At 29.1% G+C, this 23304-nt stretch overlaps 2 protein-coding genes across 3 annotated transcripts; one reads left to right on the top strand and one right to left on the bottom strand.

Annotated features, from left to right (window-relative positions):
* Window positions 1–719: 719 nt before the first annotated feature.
* LOC114405186 (serine/threonine-protein phosphatase 7 long form homolog) lies at window positions 720–3236 on the top strand. The gene is made up of 2 exons (XM_028367825.1): window positions 720–961; window positions 2372–3236. Exons 1-2 carry the CDS (start codon window positions 720–722, stop codon window positions 3234–3236), a joined length of 1107 nt encoding a protein of 368 aa, XP_028223626.1.
* Window positions 3237–8686: 5450 nt separating this feature from the next.
* On the bottom strand, window positions 8687–22692 carry LOC114406527 (protein PIN-LIKES 3-like). 2 transcript variants are annotated; one of them, XM_028369250.1, is made up of 11 exons: window positions 22591–22692; window positions 12909–13088; window positions 12462–12541; window positions 12249–12373; window positions 11677–11798; window positions 11196–11450; window positions 10947–11039; window positions 10426–10526; window positions 10274–10326; window positions 9989–10174; window positions 8687–9055 (listed from the first exon to the last, which is right to left on the bottom strand). In XM_028369250.1, exons 2-11 carry the CDS (start codon window positions 13041–13043, stop codon window positions 8931–8933), a joined length of 1275 nt encoding a protein of 424 aa, XP_028225051.1. In that variant the 5' UTR covers window positions 13044–13088; window positions 22591–22692; the 3' UTR covers window positions 8687–8930. The 2 variants fall into 2 exon arrangements, with proteins under 2 accessions (XP_028225051.1, XP_028225052.1); XM_028369251.1 differs by lacking the exon at window positions 22591–22692 and adding an exon at window positions 14045–14144.
* Window positions 22693–23304: the final 612 nt, after the last annotated feature.

Genomic DNA, 23304 nt, shown 5'->3' with positions numbered 1-23304 from the left:
TTTCATCAAAATAGCTAATTAATTTCTTGTTGCTTTCCTTGTCACTCATTAATTAATTTCTTTAAAAGCACACATTAATTAATTGCTAAAGATGGAATTGAAAAAAAAAAGCATTAGAACTGGAAAACAACAAATAAAAGAGTGTTAAAATGTCAAACAGAAAAATCGAGGAAGTATATATTAGGTATGTTTGTTAAAGTTTTTTGTTATAAAAAAATAAACATTTTTATTGATAAAATAAGGAATTTATTTATCTATTTTCTTTTGAAGTGTTGTCTAAAATATTTTTATTTTAAAAAAATAATTTTATGTTTTTTGAGAAGCAACTTCTAACTATTTATTAAAAAATCATTTTTTTAAATCTCTTTTTTTTAAATTACTTAAATTTAAACAAATTGGCCCATAATGATATGCAACTATATAGTTCTGCAATACTTTTTATGTTAGTAGTTACATCGTATTTTCTACCATCTCCTACAATTAATATCAATTTTTTTAGATCTCTAGATCTTCAATAATGATCATAAATACAAGTTTTTGGTATGGTTAGCACATCACAAATATTTAAAAAAATCCTATTAATTTTTTAAAATAATAAATAAAAATTTGTAAGCTACGTATGTACCTACAGCACAACACCCCAACACAAGACCTCGAAGATGATGAGGAATTATGGCAAAATCACCATTGTAGGTCACTTTTACAAAAAATTTACCAGAATGGGTCTGTTCCATTCTTATTTACCTTGGGGTGCTGTTCTGGTGGTTGAAGGCGCTTACCTGAGGGGCGCTTACCGGAGGAACGCGACACGTGGTGTTCGTTGCAGGTGGTGGCAGGCGGTGGCGACAGGGGCTGGTTGCGCCCTGCAACCAGGTGCGTACGGTCGCGCCCTGCATGCAGGCGCTAAGGGTCGCGCCCTGCACGCAGGCGCGTTGACTCGTGCCCTGCCCGAGGCGCCTCGGTTCGCGCCCTGGCCCCAGGCGCGTCCAGGCGCCTTAAATGGTCCCCCCCTCCCCCAAACCCCACCACCACCCAGGCTGTCCCCCCCCCTCAAGCATCCTTCGTGTGCTCCCACCCCCCTCCCCCTCAAGCAGTCCCCTTCTTCCCCTGCAGTTCCCCCCTCCCCAACAGGTTTTGTTTTTTTTTGTTTATTTAAATTATATAAATTTTTATATTTTAATATTTATATATATATATATATATATATATATATATATTTTTTTTTTTTTTTTTTTTTTGCAGCAAGGCTTCTCCCCCTGTTTGCAGGTTCCCCTTCCCTTGTTTGGTTGGTTAGTTTTTATTTTGTGTTTTTAATTTATTTAATGTATATAAATTGTTATATTTTAATTTTTTTTTTTTGCAAATAGGTAGTTTATATTTTTTAGTAGATTTATTTGTAGAGGTAATTATTATTAGTTTGATAGTGTATTACTTTATTAGTGGTTTGTTATATATTTTTTATAGGTAGATAAGCAGTTTAAATTGATATATATTTTTAGTGCTTTGTTTTTGATTTTATAATAATATAAAATTGTTAATTATTGTTGAAGATAATTATAGATAATAATATTGTTATTTAAATACTATATAAATTGTTATATATATATATATATATATATATATATATATATATATATATATATATATGCATATAGGCAATTTATACTTTTTAGTGGATTTATTTGTAGAGATAATTATTATTAGTTTGATAGTGTGTTATATTTGTAATGCTTTGTTATATTTTTTTTATGATAGATAGGCAGTTTAAATTGATATATATTTTTAGTGCTTTGTTTTTTGATTTTATAATAATATAAAATTGTTATTTATTGTTGAAGATAATTATAGATAATAATATTGTTATTTATGATTTGTTATTTAAATATTACATTATTATTTTTGTTAATATTTAATTATATTAGTTATAATTGATGTTATTTGCAATTGTAAGACTTTGTTGTTGTTGGGTTGATAATTTTAATTTCTAGAATATAATTTTAATTAAAATTAATAATAAATATTACTATAATATTGTTATTGAGCGTATTTAAAAAAGAAAGACATATTGAGTTTGATACAATATATCAATAGTTTAAAATTAAAATTAAACTCTAAATTATAATTAATAACTTTTAAAATAAAAAGTTAAAATTAAGAAAAAAAAATTGCTGAAATTACTGCTATATATATATATATGTGTGTGTGTCATTATAATTCATTTACTTAAATTATGTGTTCATTTCTAAAATTTAAATTATGTATTTTTTTAGAATATTGTTTGCGTACGTATTTAAAATGTATTTAAATATTGTAATTTATTATTAATTATTTATGATATGTGTGATTATTAATTTTTTTTCTTGTTATACAGGAGTTTTAATATGGCAAGTTCATCATCATCTAATCATTATGACGTGGCATATGGACCATTAGAGGATGATTTACTGTGGATGCAAAAAAGCCATATATCACAACATATTTGGAATGGTGCTAATCAAAGGACGTTAAAAATTCGACGAGCTACACCACTGTATAATCATAGAGAAGCACCGCCCGAGGAAATTATTCCTTTATTACAAGTTTCGGGTTTGTACCCGATAATGAAATTGGCGCAATTGAAGATAAATGGAGCATTAGTTAATGCTTTTATTGAAAGGTGGAGACCAGAAACACATACATTTCATTTGAAGTGTGGCGAGGCAACTATTACCCTTCAAGATGTTTTTGTGCTACTTGGTATTTCTATGGATGGAAGACCTTTAACCGGCAATACAAATATTGATTGGTTTGAGTTGTGCCATGAATTATTGGGTGTCATGCCTGACGATGATGCAGTTGACGGGAACTCACTTTTATTTAGTTGGCTGACTTCTCAATTTGCAAATATTAATGATTTCATAGGCAACCAACAAGGGCTTGAAAGATTTGCTCGAGCTTGGATCTTAAGATTCATAGGAGGCGTGATGTTTGTTGACAAAAGCAGCAAAAGGGTGCCAATGAGATATTTGCAATTTTTGAGAGACCTTAGAGAGTGCAGCACTTATGCATGGGGAGCTGCTCTTCTGGGTAACCTTTATAGAGAGATGTGCATCGCAACAGACTATCATGCTAAATCAATAGGCGGTTTCACTCTCTTGATTCAGTTATGGGCATGGGAACGATGCCCAACAATAGGCGGTTTCACAAATTTGATAATACGATCCTGGCGAATGATTTTGCATGTGTTTCAGCCATGACGGAAGAATGGCATAAGACTCATCCCAGTCGCCATATTCAATTGTTATTGCCTTTTGCTTTGCCTTCCACGCTTTCCTGTACGAAATGTTGTAATTAAACATTCCATTGATCCTCTCTTGAATCAAAGAAATCTTGAGTGACGGATCTTCTTTGATCATCCCTATAAAAATAAGTACGAAAAATTATTGTACACCACACCAACAAACACAAAAAAAAGGATAAATAAGAATGAAAATTTATAATCATACCTAGTACACAAGTGACAATCAAATCAGAATCCAATTTATCATGGTCTTGAGTTATACTCATATTCAAGCAACTGTGGTCCTCCCCATTGCGTAACTTTCCATGTATCAGTTTTTTTTGATAAAATTGCCCTCATATAAAAAGGGCATGGGATGTCATCGCTTCTATTTCCACAACAGACGACATATTTCTGTGATTTAGATTCAACAACTTTGAAACTTTGATGTACTTTCATTACATATTGTTGTAATGCATTTTTTACCGCGCTTTTGGTATCAAATTCCATACCAACATATAATTCTTGACCCATATTAAAATTTGATTCCATATCTAAACTGCAAATTTCTTCTTGGTCAAGATAACTCCAATTAATATTACTATAGTGAGAAGCAGAATCCCAAAATGGAGTCTGACTTCCACCTACAAAAACAATATACCAAAAATTTATAATTCAAGGGTAGAGAATTATTTAAATATTATAATATTTATTTATATATAACAATAAATATACCTTCTCCCGATTGCACAACTGTAAGTGGTTCGATCAAACGGGCAGCTTCATCATCTGTGTCAGACATTTCATTAATATCCTCATCATCATCTAATGAGTCCTCAGCGTATGAATTAGATATTAAATAATCATCATCATCATCAAAATCTTCTTCTGAATTTGTTCCAACTGTTGCACTACCCGATTCATTGTGAGACATATTATTTCCGCATGATAACAATGAATTTGTCAAATTAATTGCAGAAGCACCCGCAACATCAACTTCAACACATAATTCTATGACAGACATTTCTTGTTGTTGTTCAAAACTTTGAATCATTGTTTCAACATCTTCATCGTCACAAATTTGCAGTGCAATATATTTATCTGCAACTAAAAATCTACAAGTGATAGTAGATATACTTTCATGTTTTTGTAATTTTACCTTGTCGTGTATCCTTTTTTTTAAACTCTCAAAACTAATACCACGCTTTATTTGAATAGCTTTTTTAGGGCCTTCAAATGTGATACCATCATCAGTTTCGTACATATTACCATTTAAATAGACGAGTGTAATAATTGAATTCATTTTTCAAAAATATACCTACAATAAATAATTAATGTCGTCAACAAACAATAATATAAAAAATATATTAACATAACATAAATTATTAACCTAAAATAAATTAACAACAACAAATTACTCTAAATAAATGAAATTACTGTCACAACAATTTCCTACTTCGCACACTCATGACGCAAAACAATCAGCATTTATTTTTAATGTCTATGTATAAATTTTGGCTATTAAAAAAATATACCAACAACATCAATAATTATGAGCTTAACTAATAATAATAGTAATGTGCTAGACATAAAAACTACTACAATAAATAATTATTGTCATCAACAAACAAATAAAACATAATTATAACCAAAAAATAAATTATTAAGTTACCAAAAATTACTAATTATCACACAAAAAATATAAACAAAATTACTATTTCATTTTATAGTTTGTGTCAATTTGTTTATGCACCTACAAAATATAATCATTATTATCATCAACAAAATAAATATTAATTAATGCTATAATGTATTGAAGATAAAAAATATTTACTAGTTTTGAACAAAATTTCTAACCGTTATAAAGCGCTTTAACACGTTTCAACTCAGCTTCAAGGTTTCCGATTAGCTTCAAGATTTTTGTGTGAAAATGAAACGGAGGGCAGATGGTTTTATAGGGAACAGGGACGTGCCAGGGACCCCACCACTACTGGTAGCGCCTGGCAGGTAGGCACGACAGGTAGCGCCTGGCAGGCAGGCACGACCACCCCTGTCACATCGTCTTGTCCAGTCAAGCCACGTGTCGCGTTCTGGTGGAACGCGCTCCTCAGGTAGGCGCTTTGTAGTAAAATAATAGACCCCCTTGGTAAATAAAATTGAAACAGACCCATTTTGATAATTAATTTGTAAAAGGGACCCAATTTGATGATTTTGCCGAGGAACTATAGTTATTTTAATAAGTAACCATCCAAGAGCTGTCCCAATAATAATTATGAGAAGAATACTCAGTGGCATGAACCACCTGTATATAATTCATCGAAGCATCTTTATTAAACCAACAAAATTGAGAAATTTTAATTTTGAAGACCAATGTGAAAACTTACAGTGTAATCATACTCCTTAAAGTTATGGTTTTAACCAGGCTGCTACAAGCAAGAGCAGGAGAAAAGACAAAATATACCATATGTAAAGAAAGTCAAGTATGAGTTTTATATAAAACTTTTTTTTACAGAAGACTTACATAAAAAATTGTATGGCTAACTGCTAAGCACATCACGTATTTTTTCCCCCTTCCAATCTTAATACACTATTAGCACAAGCTTTTAGGGATATAATGAATATATTAATATGGGCAGTGTTTTCCCATGCAGGATATAAAAACCAATTAAGAAATAATACATGTGCCCTGATTTTCATATTTCTTTTGAACAACTTCTTATTTAATTTTTAAAACGTGGGTAGCAATATTTTTATAAACTTAAATATGTTTTTGATTTTTTGTAAGTTAGTGTTGTTTCATTTTTTATCCTTTTAAATTCATTTTTTTAATTTTAATCTTTGGTATTTTTTTAATTTTAGTTCTTTTAAGTCTTTTATTTATTTTTAATCCTTATAAATTTATATTTTTTTTTAATTTTAATCTTTTTAAGATTCTAATTTTTTTCATTTATAGTCTCATAAGTTTACACATATAGGGACAATTTTTTTATTTAAAAAATGCAGTCTTATAGGAAATAAAATGAACAAAATATCTTACTAATATCAAAATTGAAAACGCATAAATGTACAAGAAATAAAATTAGAAAAATAAACTTATAAGAACCAAAAATCAAAAAGCACTAACTTAAAGGGACAAAAATATATTTAAGTCTTTTTTTTACACACTTCTTCTAATATGTTTTTTATTATTGGGTAAAAATTTATTAAAAACTAGACAATAGTGAATAAGACCTATTAAATAAGAAGTTAAAGTGTCGTATCTACAATATTTTTGTAATTTTTAATCGGACTTAAATAACCTATTTGTAAAAAAAACATTTTATTTCTATAAAAAAGATTTTTAAGTTCTTCTAATTTTATTTTATTTTTAATTTTGGTCTTCACCTTCAAGTTAAGACATTAACTATTAATGTATCAACCGCATTGGTGTAGCTCATGGACTTGTGAGCCAAGTGGGGCACCAGGGTGATGGAACAAAACTTATTTAATATGTCATGGTATCAAAACAGAACATTACATTCACATGTAATTTTCTTTATAAATCATATTTTTATATATTTCTTATTAATTAATCTAATGTCATCAATTATTTTGAACATATAAAATAATATTTTGAAGAGTATGTTAATCTGGTAAGAGAAACAAATCATTTTATTTTATTTTTTATTAGTAGAAATTAAAAATAAATACTAGAAAATTTAAAACAGCTCATCCACTCTTTTTCAACCAACTAAACTCCTTTTGTAAAAATCATTTTATTTAAATATATATAAGGAGCATTTGCTTAATTTTGGAACATTGTATATTATATATTTAGGTTGAAAAAGAGGGTGTCTTTAAGACAAGGAGGTGAAACTTACAGTATTCATTTTTTTCCTGGCAGTTTCTGTGAGTATGTCAAAGCGATTAATTGCAAGGAAGGTGCCAAGAACAGTAATCAGCAGTACTTTCAGATTTGGCATTAATGCAATGACAAAAAGCTTCCAGATGTCCATTTTAATTTTGTCTTTCTTTTCTTTTCTCTTGTATAACTACAAATCAAGTCCTGATATGTGCAACAGGTTTCAAAAAATTAAACATTGATTAATTATAATGTTAACAATATCATTATACCCATCAAACAAAAATAACTTAACACAATGAAACAATCACAAATTATATATATATATATATATATATATATATATAAAATAATAAAATTATTAACTTTTATAATAATTATCTTGAAAATTGTATTAATAAAAATTTCTTATTAATTGATAGTGTAACAAAAATTTAGACTTATAATACATATATATCAAACTCTTCAATCAATAAAATGCATGAAAATTCCACTTCGGAAGCAAAATAAATAAAACTTAATGAGTGAAAGTTTGGGAAAATAAACTCATCCTTCTTATCTTTGATCGTCGAAAATCCGCCACAACCCACGTCCCTTCTTGTATATATAACATATGCTTCTTTAGTTCTCTTCTCTTATCTATGTTTGGTGTGTTTTCGTTTTCAACCCAATTTCTCACTCAAATGCAAATTTAAATTTCCTCTCTTTGCATACATGCCACCACTACCTTCTAGTGCATGCCCAAGTGTCATGGTTATACATTAGGTGTCTTGAATCTCTAAGAACATTCAATTTCATACCATGCAGTGGTGTTGCACATTCTCCTCCTCTCCATATATAAAAATAAAAACACATTTTCATTGTATAAAAAGGGAGAGCGAAAAAATTACATAATAAAAACATGTTTTCACATATAAAATTCAAAACGGAAACACGTTTGTTGTGTAATTTTTTGCACCCCTTTTTATACAATAGAAATGTGTTTCAGTTAGGTATTTTTTAGAAAAAATTAATTGCAGAATTAAATTATATTTTTACTTGAATTAATTTAATTTTGATACAAATTATATTAGTGATGACACACATTAGTTTTTTTAATAGTAATCAAATTAATTTTTGGATGAATTATATTTTTTTATTTAAATTTAAATTAATGACTGCATAAATTACTCTTTTTAATGTAATCAAAATAATTTCATGAATTGATTTGTTTATGATTAATAAAGGTAATTCTTATAATAATTAATTTGATTACCTTTATAAATGATAAGTTGTATCCGATACAAAAATATATTGAGTACTATTAAGAGTGATAAATTAATTTGATTACTTTGAAAAAAGTAACTTATATTTATAATTATGTTCTTTTTTCGCCGTCTTAGATGCACTACAAAATTATGTTTTTACTGTATAACAAAGGGTGTAAAAACTATACACAATAGAATCATGATTCTGCAGTGTGTAATTTTGGTATTTCTTGTTATGCAGAAATACAATTTCGTAGTACATTTGGGGGATGAATAATTGTGGAATTTTGAGGGAAGAGTGAATAACAACTCCGTTATGGTTATTGTTATTAAGCTAGATTGGCCCAATGAAATAGTGATCTTTGCTTTGATTTCTTGTTTCCATTCTTCATTTTGTTTTCGGCTACAAACAAGTACTATAGCATAAAATTACAAGTCAATTACAACAAATATGCTTGATTTATCTTAAACAGTTCCTAATTTAGTAAAACGTATATTTTTAGCTATATATCCACTAAAATGCATTTTTTTAAAGAGTGAGGCATTTGTGAAGCGTTAATAGAGATCTTCCACTGTCAAATAATTATAGTACAAGCCACATATAAAATGTGCTCCAAAGTGTTACTGAAACTGCTGCACAGGAATAAGTTGCAAGCATGATAACTGAGCATTCACCTTCACCAGCTCCAAATAATTGAGTGATCGTACCTGGCACATTCATAAAATTAAGTATATTTCCGACTAAATATAGAAAAAATGGTTCAGATTTTTTCTAGCAACAAAAGTGAACACTTACATGGATATCTATGAAGGGAGCCAATAATTAGTATTGTAAATTCTCTTAAAAAAAAGTATTGTAAATTACGCATTTAATTTTTTGAGGAAAAATCACGCATTTAATAGCAACTATATATCATAGTGAGAGTAAACATATGCTCATGTGAAGTTAGATTTGTGCATACTATCAATGGATAGATAGGTAGACAAATTAAGAAATATTTTTTTATTCATAGAAATTAAAAATATATTTAAAAGTTTATAATAATTCAGATATCTTGCTTGAATTAATTCTCTTTGAAAATTAAGAAATATAAGTGGAAGATGTCATAAATTTTCAAGGTGAGTAAATTATTTATTGTTTTATTCAATGTGAGAATAATTTATTCATTTGTTTTAAATGGTATCCAGTAGATAATTCAAATTGACAAAAAAATAATCTCGCTCGGAGAAAATGTAAAAGAACTAAATTAAGTTTAACAATAATGAGGGCAATAATGTTCCTTCATATATATAATTTTTTTGGTAGCGTATATGATTGCAAGGAGTATTGCTAATTAGTTACACAGATTAATTTCTTTGGAGGATATGTTATCACACATAAGGTGATTTGTTCCCTCTTAATTAGGTTTTTACCTATGCAAAATTAGGATTTGAATTCCTAATTATTTGCTTAAATGATTTGAGTCTATTATTCCTCGGATCAATTAGTTATTTGTAAAAGTTTCATCCTATATGATGCTACTTAATAATACATATGTGTGTGGGCGGGCATGAAACTAAGAAAATAGAAAATCATATTGGAATTAATGTAATAATTTACTTTGGCCACAAATGCACATTTAAATTTCATATTTTACTTACTCATGGCTACTGCAGGAGGAAGGGCAAATTGAAGCAGCAAAAGAAACTCATATAATGGATCAGGATGGATCAATCCAAGACGAACAACACCTTTCACTACACCTATACCAATTGCTGGCAAGACAATACATCTAACCATCGTAACCCCAATAATGAGTGGAAGTTGCTTTCCTAGTCCATTCAAACCTGAACAATGCAACCAGTTTTGTCACCATATTTTTTCAAATCACAACTTCTAAATTCAACTCAACCCTAATTGAGAATTTCATTTTTTGTTTTATTTACCTTTGATAAGATTTGCTCCAACCAACAAAGTCATTACTGGAATGCATGCATACCTGCAAATTGGGGAAAATAAAAGTGTGCGATCATCTAATTAATGTACCTTCAATTTTAATTTCACTTAATAACTAAACTTAGGTGCAAGGGACACTTACCCCACCATGATTACCGAGTCCTCAACCACACGGAGAGTAGCATTATCACCAACTAATAGTTTCCGAAATTGAGGGACTACACCAATTATTAAACCAATAATCTACATGCAAAGAAGGAAAAGAGAAAGCATCTTTGTTAGGAACTAACAAGGTTGTTTTTTAGAACTTAATTATCATAAGTAACACATGACTAAGTTATTTTTAGTCAAGTCTTGAATTTGAAATGATTTTAAGATAAAATTTACATCTAATTTCTAAAGTATTTTTAGCATCATTCTTTAATTAGAATTGGAATCTCGATCACTTCAATAATTTGTATGATAAAAGTTTACATTAGAGGTCAACATAAATTATCGACATCAAATTGCAATTTTAATTGAGAAATACTAAAAACACATATGTAAGTTTTGTCCATAACTAGGATGCCTCATTCTAAACATCATTCCCTTTGTGCTCAATGAATTGAATGAAAATAATATGAAGACTATCAAATAAATAAATACAAGAATTTTTTTACTTACCGCTCCAATCGTGGAAGGAGTGAATAGTACCTTCAGGTTGACTTTTTGGACTAATATTATCAAATGGTTCATAATCGTTCTGTTTTTTGATACCTGTAAAACGCATTAAATTTATGATCATAAGTACTATCAAATATAATTTACATAAGATTATAATTGGATGAAGAGAAAGGGGTAGAAATTCATGTCATTCAAAAAAGTAAACGCAATTAATCTAGTTATATTGGAACAAATGTACTATATATATACCTCCTCCACTTGCCCATTATGCCCTGTACATTGAATTTCAAAGTGCTTCACATGATCTTCGGTTTGTGATCTATCATCAGCACTAACAAATGGTAATTCTGTGGAAAATGTTGAAGGGTTTTCTGGATCAGATTTTGTTGTGGACACTGGATTTTCTACTATGGAATTGTCATCAACTTTGACTTCATTAGAAATCTTCGGTGAATATAATCGAACAAGGTTGTATGCATAAGACCAAATGTAAACGGATCCTAGCTGAAAAACAAAAAACACAGTTAAAAAAGTCTTAAATAGTCATAAAAATGTCATCATGTTGTTTTATCACTATTTCTTGTATAAATACTTCAAAATAGAAAATAAAGTAAAAATAAGATAACATGCATTTTTGTGATTTGCGAAAACAGAAAGAAAAATGACACAAAATATTGTTTCAAGCTAAATGGGTTCTTGAACTTCCAAATGTTTGGAGTTAGTGTCATACTGCCATTGATAGAGAAGCATATGCTAGTGCATTTTTGTAGCAAACATTCACATCTCCAAAAGGACTGCCACTTTGTTTGCAGACAGCTGGAACTAAAATTATAGGCAAGTTTCCCAGATTTCCTGCAGAAATCAAACATTTCAAATCTCAAATCGTCATCCACATTAAATTATCTTGTATAATAAAATTGTTAAGTTGAATAATATTTTCTTCGGGTCATAATAATTGTTGGATAAGAAAAAAATTATCATTTTAACTTTTTTAATGTAATATTAATTATTTTTTTATTTGTATCATTTATAATATTAATAATGAACGATAAAATCTATAAATAAATTAATGATAATAAAATTAATTTTATAATTTTTTTTTCATCTATTTATTAGTTTTTTATTTATATAAAAAAATCTAGGACTACATATGTTAGGAGCAGAAGGTGTACTACATACTTTAAAAGTATCTATATCATGATTTTTAATTAATTGAAAGTGATCATGTATGAAAATTGTACTCTTAAATGCTATGCATATGATGTTGATAAGACAGAGTTTCAAATATACAAGTGATGAGACCTGCTGCACAGCACCCCAACACAAGGCCTTGAAGATGATGAGGAACTCTAGTTAGTTTAACAACTAGCAATCCAAGAACTGACCCAATGACAAATGTGAGAAGAATATTCACGGGCATGAACCACCTACAAAATTTGTAAAATCATCTTTGCTAATCCATGGAGAATTTGTTTGAAAAGAAAATGTAGAAGTATAGCAAGAAAACAAACTTACAATATAAGCACGTTCTCTAAAGTTATTGTTTCAGCTAGGCTGCTACAAACTAGAGTTGGAGAAAAGACATAAAATACCATCTGTATATGTATAAGAAAAAAATCATATATATTAGTAAGTCATATTAGTAGCAACTATAGTGATTTTTGAATATTGTTGGCATGTGAGCTTGATTCTTGAAAAGTGTCTTGGAAAAAAAAATTGAAGAGTGAAGCTACTTTCCAAAAATACTTGGACTAGAAAATTTTTCTATATTTATAAACTAGAATAATTATATTGAATGTCTTACTAGAGCAATAGTAAAAAAAAAAAATACGAATAGTTTTATTTATAGAAAATATTGAACAAGGAGCAATATGGCTTGCTAACAATTAATAAACTTGTAACTTTAGATAAATAATAATATTCAAAATAAAATAAATTAAGAAAGAAAATGGTGAAACTTACAGTATTGAGGTTTTTCCTGGCAGTTTCCCCGAGTATGTTAAAGCGATTAATTGCGAGGATTGTCCCCACAGCAGTAATCAACAATACCTTCAACACTGGCAATAATGCAACAATGAAAAGCTTCCAAAAGTCCATGTTGTGTCTTCTTTTCTTTTACACAACTAGAAACGAGTTGTAATCCTGATATGTGAAGCAAAGTTAATTTCAAATAATTAACCTCAAAATGATTTACTGCAAAGTCAGCAAAGAATAGTTTCGATATTTTTTTTATTAAAGCTATATATATATATATATATATATATATATATATATATATATATATATATATACACACACACACACATTATAGTTAAGCTAATGATATGATTAAATAATATAAGAAAATCTTGAGCTTGCTCTTCAATTATATGAATCCATACAATACGCCAATTACAGACATAATATAATTGGAAGTATTGTTTAATAATTCAATAATCAATATGTTTATAAATGTCACCAACATTTTATATATATATATATATATATATATATATATATATATATATATATATATATATATATATATATATATATATATATATATAAATGGGGACAACTAATGGAATTTGAATACATCGATCATACAAATTACACAAATCTTCCTTCACTATGCTGATCTTGCTTGGTAAGTCATCAAGTAAATTTTTTAAACGACAAATGCTAATGGTTAATTATTAATATTTGTTATAAGGAAAAATTAAACTCATGATAACTTTTTTATTTTATTTCTTTTATCATTAAGTTAATCTTATAACGTCATATAATATTGAATTTGATTATACATGACATAACAATGTGACGTACGGGTCCTTCCTTTTCTGTATGAAATGTTGTTTGAAATGGCAACTACTAGCATATGTAAGTTGCTAACTAACATGCATGAATGAATACTCAAAAGTCTCAAGAACTCAACATGCTTCGAGGAAAGTGATATATATATATATATATATAAAAGGAATTTATTCCAACTTAAAATATAAAAAAACATAAAAGTATTAATTAAATTCTTGCATGTTCATAAGCAAGCAAGAAATTAAAGAACAATTTAGCTAGAATGAAAAATGCAAGAGATACTGAGATACGCAATGTTCATTTACCTGAGGCTCAGTTACTTGGCCTATGAGAAGGTGAAGCTGGAGGGTTGGATGTTTTTAAAGGGACTTGGTGGCTTTGTAGTGGGTAATTAAGGGCATTTAGTGTGAGTATGTGGAAATATAAATATATTCATATGAACATAGCGCACTATCCCAAAAGTAGAAGACATCCAAAAGTAGAAGACAAACTCGTTTTAATTGGTTACCAAATATTGCACTCAACTTATTTTTTTAAGTCATATACAATTTCTGAATAGTTTAAATGGTTGGCCATTTATTCACTTTATATATATGCAAGAATCGGTAAGAAAAAAAAGGTCATATAAGACGATTAAGCACCTTAAGTTTGTCTTTATTTGTATATATAGTATAGTATTCATCTAATAAAAAAATAAATTGATAATATACTATTAAGCAATTTTATTTGATGTACAAAGTTAATATATATCCATCCCAAAATTCGTTTATAAGGAAGAACATTTGTTGGAGAAGATATTTTCTTAAATGAATCTCAGTCTATTAAAGAATTAGTCTCTAGCTTTTTATAAGTTAAAAACACACAATATATTATAGTGTGTATATAGTTATCGTAGACTTGCCGGTTCCACTAAAAAAATTTCTATTAAAGAAAATGCATTAATAAAGCATTTTTAACATTTCCTTATGTGGTATGATAAGTATCTTTCATCTTTTCATCTTTCATATGGAAAACAATTATGCTCAATTTTTTTAAAAAAGGCAAAAGATAATTATGCTCAAATTGAATAAGATAATTATAAGTAATAATATTTTCACAGTACTTAATTAACACGACTAGATCGATCCTCAGAGTTTGAACTCAAAATAAGTAGTTAAACCCAAACAAACTTATACCCTTTGATTCACGATGATGTTTTATTATTTCTTTCACCTCATCATTTAATAGACACAAATAATGGTAAAAGACTAAAGAATTATTTACATTTATATAATAATACATATGCCAATGTAATCATAGATATAAACTGTGTAACAACTTTGGAGAAATCACTGGTCATGCAACTTTTGATTTGCTTGATTCATCACACAGCAGAATGAACACAACAAGCTTAGAAAAAGACAGACATGTAGACTAGGAACGCATATAATTAAAAATAGCAGTGCAAGTGATAGTAGGCTTAGGTGAGCACACGTATTTTGTTAATGGAATTCCAAATCTGGGAACCGAATGGTCCACTACTTGAAACTTTGTAGAATTGCAGATATTCAATAATAATAATAATAATAATAATAATAATAATAATAATAATAATAATAATAATAATAATAATAATAATAAGTCATTAATGCTATAAGAATAATGTTTAGCTCTGCTCTTTATTAAGTTTGTTCCCTCTTTCATTTTTTACCACACACGTTCCATCATATATAGTCTCTTTTTCTTTCTCCTCCTTCACCACTCAAATCTTTCTCCTTCTGTCAAACCAAATTTGTTACTTGTCTGTTCAAATTATTCCTTTGAAAGGTAAATTCTTTTTATTTTAATATATATCCACCTCCCATATTGCTCAATTTAACTTTGTTTGGACTACGGACAAGGACAGTCAATTGAGACCGGTATATTTTTAAGAATTGATAAAATTAATTTTGGAAAAACTAATATTAAAATAATTAATTTTGAAAATACCATAGTAAAAAAATTTATTTATGATTGATAACAATATTTTTGAAAATTTGATGTTGCTTATTCATATTAACCTATGTCATTGATTATATTCATGTGGTGTTCATTGGGGTCTAGTTACATTTGTTGAAGTGACGAAAGACGCATTGATTCTATTATTAATATATGAGATGAATTAAGCTGTTAAGGTGGAAGTCTAAAGGTAAATAGCATACAGAGACGTGCTTAAGGATTTTTGATATAATTATTACAATATGTAGCCCAATAAGTGAGAGATTGTTGAATTTTTTTATTCCAATAATTAATGTTGGCTAATATTATAAGACAATTATATTACCTATTTATCATTAATGAGTTTTATTTTATGTGATCAAATTAAGTGAGCTCATTAGACAACTAAATTAGAGGACATGGACTTAAATGAGCAAATGTCAGTGTTGACCAATTAGGGGATAATGGGAACCTATAAGAAGTATGGTCCCCAATATACCGAGTCATCATATATAGTTTATCTTCTTCTCATCTGAAGAGTTAAGAAGGTCATATTAAGGAATAAAGAGGTTCTGGTTGAGGAAGAACCATGAAGCCACCGATTATGCTGTTAGTCGGTTATCCGTTTGGTAATAGATCCTAAGAAGACTACATATATCATAAATCGCTTACGGATTCAGATTCTGTTGCGTTTGTTTGATCAATCATTATGGATTCAGGTATTCTTAAAACTCTTCTTGATAATCTAACATATATTCCTAGTGATAATTGGTATTTTATAAGGATCCCCTAGAATTCCAACAAGTGGTATCAGAACCGCGATTACTGTTAGATTATTGGGATTTAAATTAAAGTTATTTGATTTTAATTATACCTGGATTGCTTTGGTTATATGAACCCAATTTTTTTTGGAACAATACATATTAATTGTTGGTAAATTGGATATTTGATTTAAATTCGGGTGTATTTTGCTTTTGTTGGCATTGTTATTTGGATTTGTGAATGACTTCTCTTTGTAGAAGCAAAACTTCATGGTGAATCAAGAGTGATTCAAAGATGTTTTGATGATAACAAAGATGATAACAAAAGATGATGACAAAGGTGATGACAAAAAGCTCAAAAGTCAATCAAAGAATGAGTTCAAGATGTTCAAGATAGAATCAAGAACACTTCAAGATTCAAGAGGAAAGTTGAATTCAAGAATCAAGAATCAAGATTCAAGAGATCAAGGTTTAAGACTCAAGATTTAAGAATCAAGAAAAGACTATTCAAGAATCAAGAAAAAGCTTAATCAAGATAAGTATGAAAAGGTTTTTTCAAAAACTGAGTAGCACATGGATTTTTCTCAAAACATGTTTACAAAAGAGTTTTTACTCTCTGGTAATCGATTACCAGATTATTGTAATTGATTACCAGTAGCAAAATGGATTTGAAAAAGTTTTCAAACTGAATTTACAACGTTCCAATTAATTTCAAAAAGCTGTAATCGATTACAATGTTTTGGTAATCGATTACCGGTGCCTTTGAACGTTGAAATTCAAATTCAAAAGTGAAGAGTCACATCCTTTCACATAAAAGCTTTGTGTAATCGATTACACTGATTTGGTAATCGATTACCAGTAATTGTTTCTGAGTAAATCAAAAGATGTAACTCTTCAAATGATTTTTGACTTTTTCAAATTGGTTTTAAGTTTTTCTAAAAGTTATAACTCTTCAAAATGATCCTCTTGACCAGACATGAAAAGTCTATAAAAGCAAGGCCTTGTTTTGCATTTTCATTCATTCATTCTATCAATCAATCTTTTCCAATTCATTCTTTACACAAGCAATTTTTTCCACATTGATTTTTGAGTCTCTTTGAACTTCTTCTTCTTCTTCCTTTTGCCAAAAGCTTTCCAAAGTTTTCTGGTTTTCCAAACCTTGAAAACTTGTGCTATTCATTCTTTTCATCTCTTCTCCCTTTGCCAAAAAGAATTCGCCAAGGACTAACCGTCTGAATTCTTTTTGTGTCTCTCTTCTCCCTTTTCCAAAAGAACAAAGGACTAAACGCCTGAATTCTTTTGTGTCTCCCTTCTCCCTTGTCAAAGAATTCAAAATGACACAGTCTGATAATTCTTTTGATTCTTCCCTTTCCCTAATACAAAAATGTTCAAAGGACTAACCGCCTGAGAATTCTTTTGTATCCCCATTCACAAAGTATCAAAGGTTTAATCGCCTGAGATCTTTGTCTTAACACATTGAAGGGTACATCCTTTGTGGTACAAGTAGAGGGTACATCTACTTGGGTTTGACTGAGAACAAGAGAGGGTACATCTCTTGTGGATCAATTCTAGTGGAGGGTACATCCACTAGGGTTTCAAAGAGAACAAGGGAGGATACATCCATTGTGGATCTTTGCTTGTAAAAAGATTTTTACAAGGTTGAAAGAAATCTCAAGGACCGCAGGTCGCTTGGGGACTGGATGTAGGCACGGGTTGTTGCCGAACCAGTATAAAAACTCTTGTGTGTTTGTCTCCTTCTTCCCTACTCTTTTAATTTCCGCTGTGCATTTAATTTCCGTTTTTACTTTCTGTTAAGTTTCTCTTCTACTCCTTATTCTCTTAACAATTTAGTAAAAGCCTTGCAAGAGTAATTTTTTAATTAGTAAAGGTTTAAGAATAATTAATTCAACCCCCCCTTCTTAATTATTCTGAGGCCATTTGATCCAACACTCTTCATGGCTATTGTTCATAACATATATAAGCAAGTTTTTTTGCGCATGCAATTTTTATTTATTTATTATTTTTTTTGTTAAAAAATAGGGGGGAAAGTTATATAAGGGAGTACATCATGGAATGACTAACTTGACATCAAAATTGAAAGCACTTAAGCTAGAGCTTGGTGAAGACTTGCTCGTTCATTGAGTTTTGATCTCATTTCTCTGGGCAATTCAAGGTGAGCTATAACACTCAGAAAGACAAGGACAAATGGTCAATTAATGAACTTATATCTCATTGTGTACAAGAGGAAGAGAGGCTGTAGAAAGACAGGTCTAAAAGTGCTCATTTAAGCTTACCTTTCATAATAAAAAAAGAAGGAAAACTAAGGGTGCTCTCAACAAAAGAAACAAAAGAAAGATGAAGAATTTACTTGCTACTTTTAAAAGGTTTGGACACATGAAGAAAGATTGTCCATGCTACGCTACATGGCATGTAAAGAAAGGTAAATCTATTGCTCTGTTTTGTTTTGAAGTTAATTTAGTAGTAACAGATCATTCTCATTTATTTGCATATCTAGTGATTTTTTAATTAAATTGATTGACACGATAATTGATTTGATTAAAATTACATAGATTTTTGTATAAAATTATTTATGCAAATTTTGTTCGGCTCAAACGAAGACACAATTTGACTAAATAATATTTTTAATTATAAGGTATTTTCATGTGAATAATAGTCGGTCCAAAGAAAGACTATTATTTAACAGAATTTATTGTTAATATTTGATCATTGTGTTGAGAATACTAATTACAAATTAATTTCTCTACGAATTAATGTTGTACTAGGTATCTTGTGATGAGTCTGTTCTATAAAATATTTGCATGTTCTATTATATCTATTTTTATATAACTAAATTATATGTGAAAGTTGTGTAATTTTAAGACCTCTCATTTATTATATTAAATTATCTTGTATTTCTTGGTTAAATTGATTGAAACAACATGTCGTCAAAGTAACCTTTGTTGCTTAAGTTGATTTGATTGAATTTACATGGATGTTGTATGAAATTATTCATGTGAATTGTGTTCAACCCAAAGGAAGACACAATTTGGCTGAATAATTACATGTTTGCGATGGTAAACATGTGGTGATTATAGATAGTGTGATTTTTCATGTGAATAATGAAATGTTCAAAGACAATTTTTATCTGATCGAAGTAATTATCATATAATTTTTCATGTGAGCAATGAAATGTTCAAAGACACATGAATAAAGAGTGTCCAAGTTAAGCTGCATGACATGTAAAGAAAGGTAAATGTATTGCTCTTTTTTGTTTTGAAGTTAATTTAGCAGTAACATATCATTCCCATTTATTTGCATATCTAGTGATTTTTTTAATTAAATTGATTGACACGATAATTGATTTGATTAAAATTACATAGATTTTTGTATAAAATTATTTATACAAATTGTTTTCGGTTCAAAGAAAGATACAATTTGACCAAATAATATTTTATACCTGTGATGATAAATGCGTGACAATTATAAGGCATTTTCATGTGAATAATAGTCGGTCCAAAGAAAAACTATTATTTGACAGAATTTATTGTTAATATTTGATCATTGTGTTAAGAGTACTAATTACAAATTAATTTCTCTACGAATTAATGTTGTGCTAGGTATTTTGTGATGGGTCTGTTCTGCAAAATATTTATATGTTCTATTATATCTATTTTTATATAACTAAATTATATGTGAAAGTTGAGTAATTTTAAGACCTCTCATTTATTATATTAAATTATCTTGTATTTTTTTGTTAAATTGATTGAAACAACACGTTGTTAAAGTAACCTTTGTTGCTTAAGTTGATTTGATTGAATTTACATGGATGCTGCATGAAATTATTCATGTGAATTGTGTTCGACCCAAAGGAAGACACAATTTGACCGAATAATTGCATGCTTGCGATGGTAAACATGTGGTGATTATAAATAGTGTGATTTTTCATGTGAATAATGAAATGGTCAAAGACAATCATTATTTGACCAGAGTAATTATCGTATAAGTTTTTCATGTGAGCAATGGAGTGTTCAAAGACAATCTTTGTTTGACAGAACTTATCACCAATGTTTGATCAATGCGTTGAGAGTACCACTTACAATTAGTCTTTTTCAATCCAAAGATTGAGAATTAATGGTGCGCTAGATATCTTGTTTGGGTCTTGAAACTTACAATAAAGATTATTTTTGCATTGTATGTTTATTTTCTCTTCTTTAATTGTTGCTATTGTTATTACTATGGTTTAAATTACTCATTATTTCAATCTCAAATATACATGTATAAACTAATTTTTTGTGTAAGTTCTAAGGTGATATATGAGTAATCTTGGTATGCAACACTAGAAAATAGTGAAGCGCATTATGCGCTAATTGAGGAGAATAAGAAATTATATGTTTTCATATCGAAAGTCTAGAAGTTTAGATATCATTAGATATTCTGACTTTGATTTTTTTGAAATGTCTTAATAACAATCACTCCACATAAGGATCCACATTTAACCATGTTGGTGGAGTTAATATTTTGCTATGAAACATCATACTAGAACTTATGATTGCTAAATTATTGTAATTGACTTGCATGTTGTTGTCAATATTAAGTAGCCATTGGGTGTTTACTGAGACAATATCTTAGTGATCTTATTACGGATTCAACCAAGTAAAAGTTTGTTGACATAAAGTATTTGATTGTTAAATAAAGAATTTAGAAAATACAGATTTGTATAGAACATATAGGGACTCATTTTATGTTAGCTGATCCACTTACTAAAGGTTTGACACTTAAAGTTTTTTCATGAGCATACTGCTCATATGGGTGTAATTCCCGATAATACCTTAGTTTAGTGGGAGTCTTATGTTACAGTTTATAAACATTTTGTTGTTTGAATTTTTTGCAGCAATAAAGTTGAATTTTATCATTTCATAATTAGCTATTTATCATTAGTGACAATTAAATTAGAGGATATGGACTTAAATGAGCAGATGTCAGTGTTAACCCATTAGGGGATAACGAGAATCCTATTAGGTTAATAACTATAAGAAGGTTATGGTCCTCAATATACCGAGTCGTCATATATAGTTTCTCTTCTCCCCATCTGAAGAGTTACAAATGTCTTATTAAGGAATAAAAAAGTTTCGGTTGAGGAAGAACCATGAAGCCACCAGTTATGCTGTTAACTAGTAATCCGTTCCGTAACAAATCCTAAGAAGAGTACATAGATCATAAATCGCTTACGAATTCAAATTCTGCTATGTTTGTTTGATCAATCATTATGGATCTAGATATTCCTAAAACTCTTATTGATAATCTAACGTAATGTGTTCCGGGTGATTATTGATATTTTATAAGGATCCCCTAAAATCCCAACAATATGATGAATAGTTATTGGATGACTCGAATGCATAGGAAAATTCGATCTATGTCCGACCAAGCTCTCTGCTCGTGTCTTCGAGGCATGGTGGTGCAACAGAGAGGGGACATGCTGATCTGGGGTGGTGCAACATAACTTGGAGTTGGGTGGGATGGGGTAGCACGACGCAACACAAAGGGGAGGGGTGTAAGGCTTTTGTGAGTGGGCAAAAGAAACATTTTCTATAGTGTGAGTAGTGAGAATAGCAACACCCAAAGAAATGCCCATGAGTTCTTTCTCTTGGCGCATTTCGAGCCAACTCAGTTTAGACATTTCATTGTTATTTCTAAAAAAAGTTTATTTTTATGGTGTGGGTTCAATTCCTCAATCCTCAAGTCTCTATTTTGAATTTCTCACCTTTGGTCCAATAGCCCTTTGAAGAAAAAAGAAAAAGAAAGAGAAAAAGTGGTGATGATTATCATCTTATAGGCTATAGCCACCCAAATTCTAACAGAAAAGGAAGATAAATCTAACACATAATTACTACTTTTAGAAATAATCAAGTGCGAAGAGAAAGTGTTCTCTTAGACAATAAACATGGCTTCGTTATATGCTAGGATTTTGATCCTTCACATCTTAATTTCAAATTTCACACCAAGTTCAGAAGGACTTCCATAAAATCTTTTTCTTAAGAAAAAGAAAGAAAGAAAAAAAACACTTATTCTTAGTGGTGGATTATATAACCTTATTTTACCACATAAGTTACAATGGAAAAGAGAGAAAATCTTACAGATTTTAAGTTCCTCTTCTCTTCTGCGTTTTCTCCGTCTCTTCCTCTTTCTTTTAGCACTCTTAATAATGCCTCTCCCTCTTGTCCATATCAACACACTTCCCTTCCTCTAAATTTATTCCTCACATTGCTATTTATAGATTTAATTACTCACGTGTATTCATTGCATCTAAGGATTATTTATATAATAATTCTCGGCAGACAGAAGTTGTCTCATTATTATTGTTATTATTATTATTATAAGTATGAAATATATAAAATTTTACTAATAATTAATCGTTATCGATAAATTTGATAAATCACTTTTAATGAATATTTCATCTCAACCACATTTTTGGATCCATAAAATATAAATTCCAAATTTTACTTTAAAAAATTGAATTCAATTTTACTGGGACAAACATAACTTTTCTGATTCTAAAATAATTCAATAAAGAGTACCAACAAAATTTGATCTTGTGACCTAGTTATAAATATTGTATGATTGTATCTCCACCTAAAAAAAGTGTATGATTGTGCTACATGAATTTAACTTATACAACGATGTATTCGAAAAAAAAAATCAATTTTTAATATAATATTATTTTAAAAAAGATACTTATTTTTCAATACTTATTTCAATATCCTTTCATTATAAAAATAACTCACGAATATTAATATTATAATTCTACCCGCTAACACATCTTTTGGTTAATCATCGTCAAATTTTTTAAA

Source organism: Glycine soja, chromosome 3, assembly GCF_004193775.1.
Source record: "Glycine soja cultivar W05 chromosome 3, ASM419377v2, whole genome shotgun sequence".
NCBI classification, from domain to species: Eukaryota; Viridiplantae; Streptophyta; class Magnoliopsida; order Fabales; family Fabaceae; genus Glycine; species Glycine soja.
This window is presented reverse-complemented; position numbering and strand designations above follow the sequence as displayed.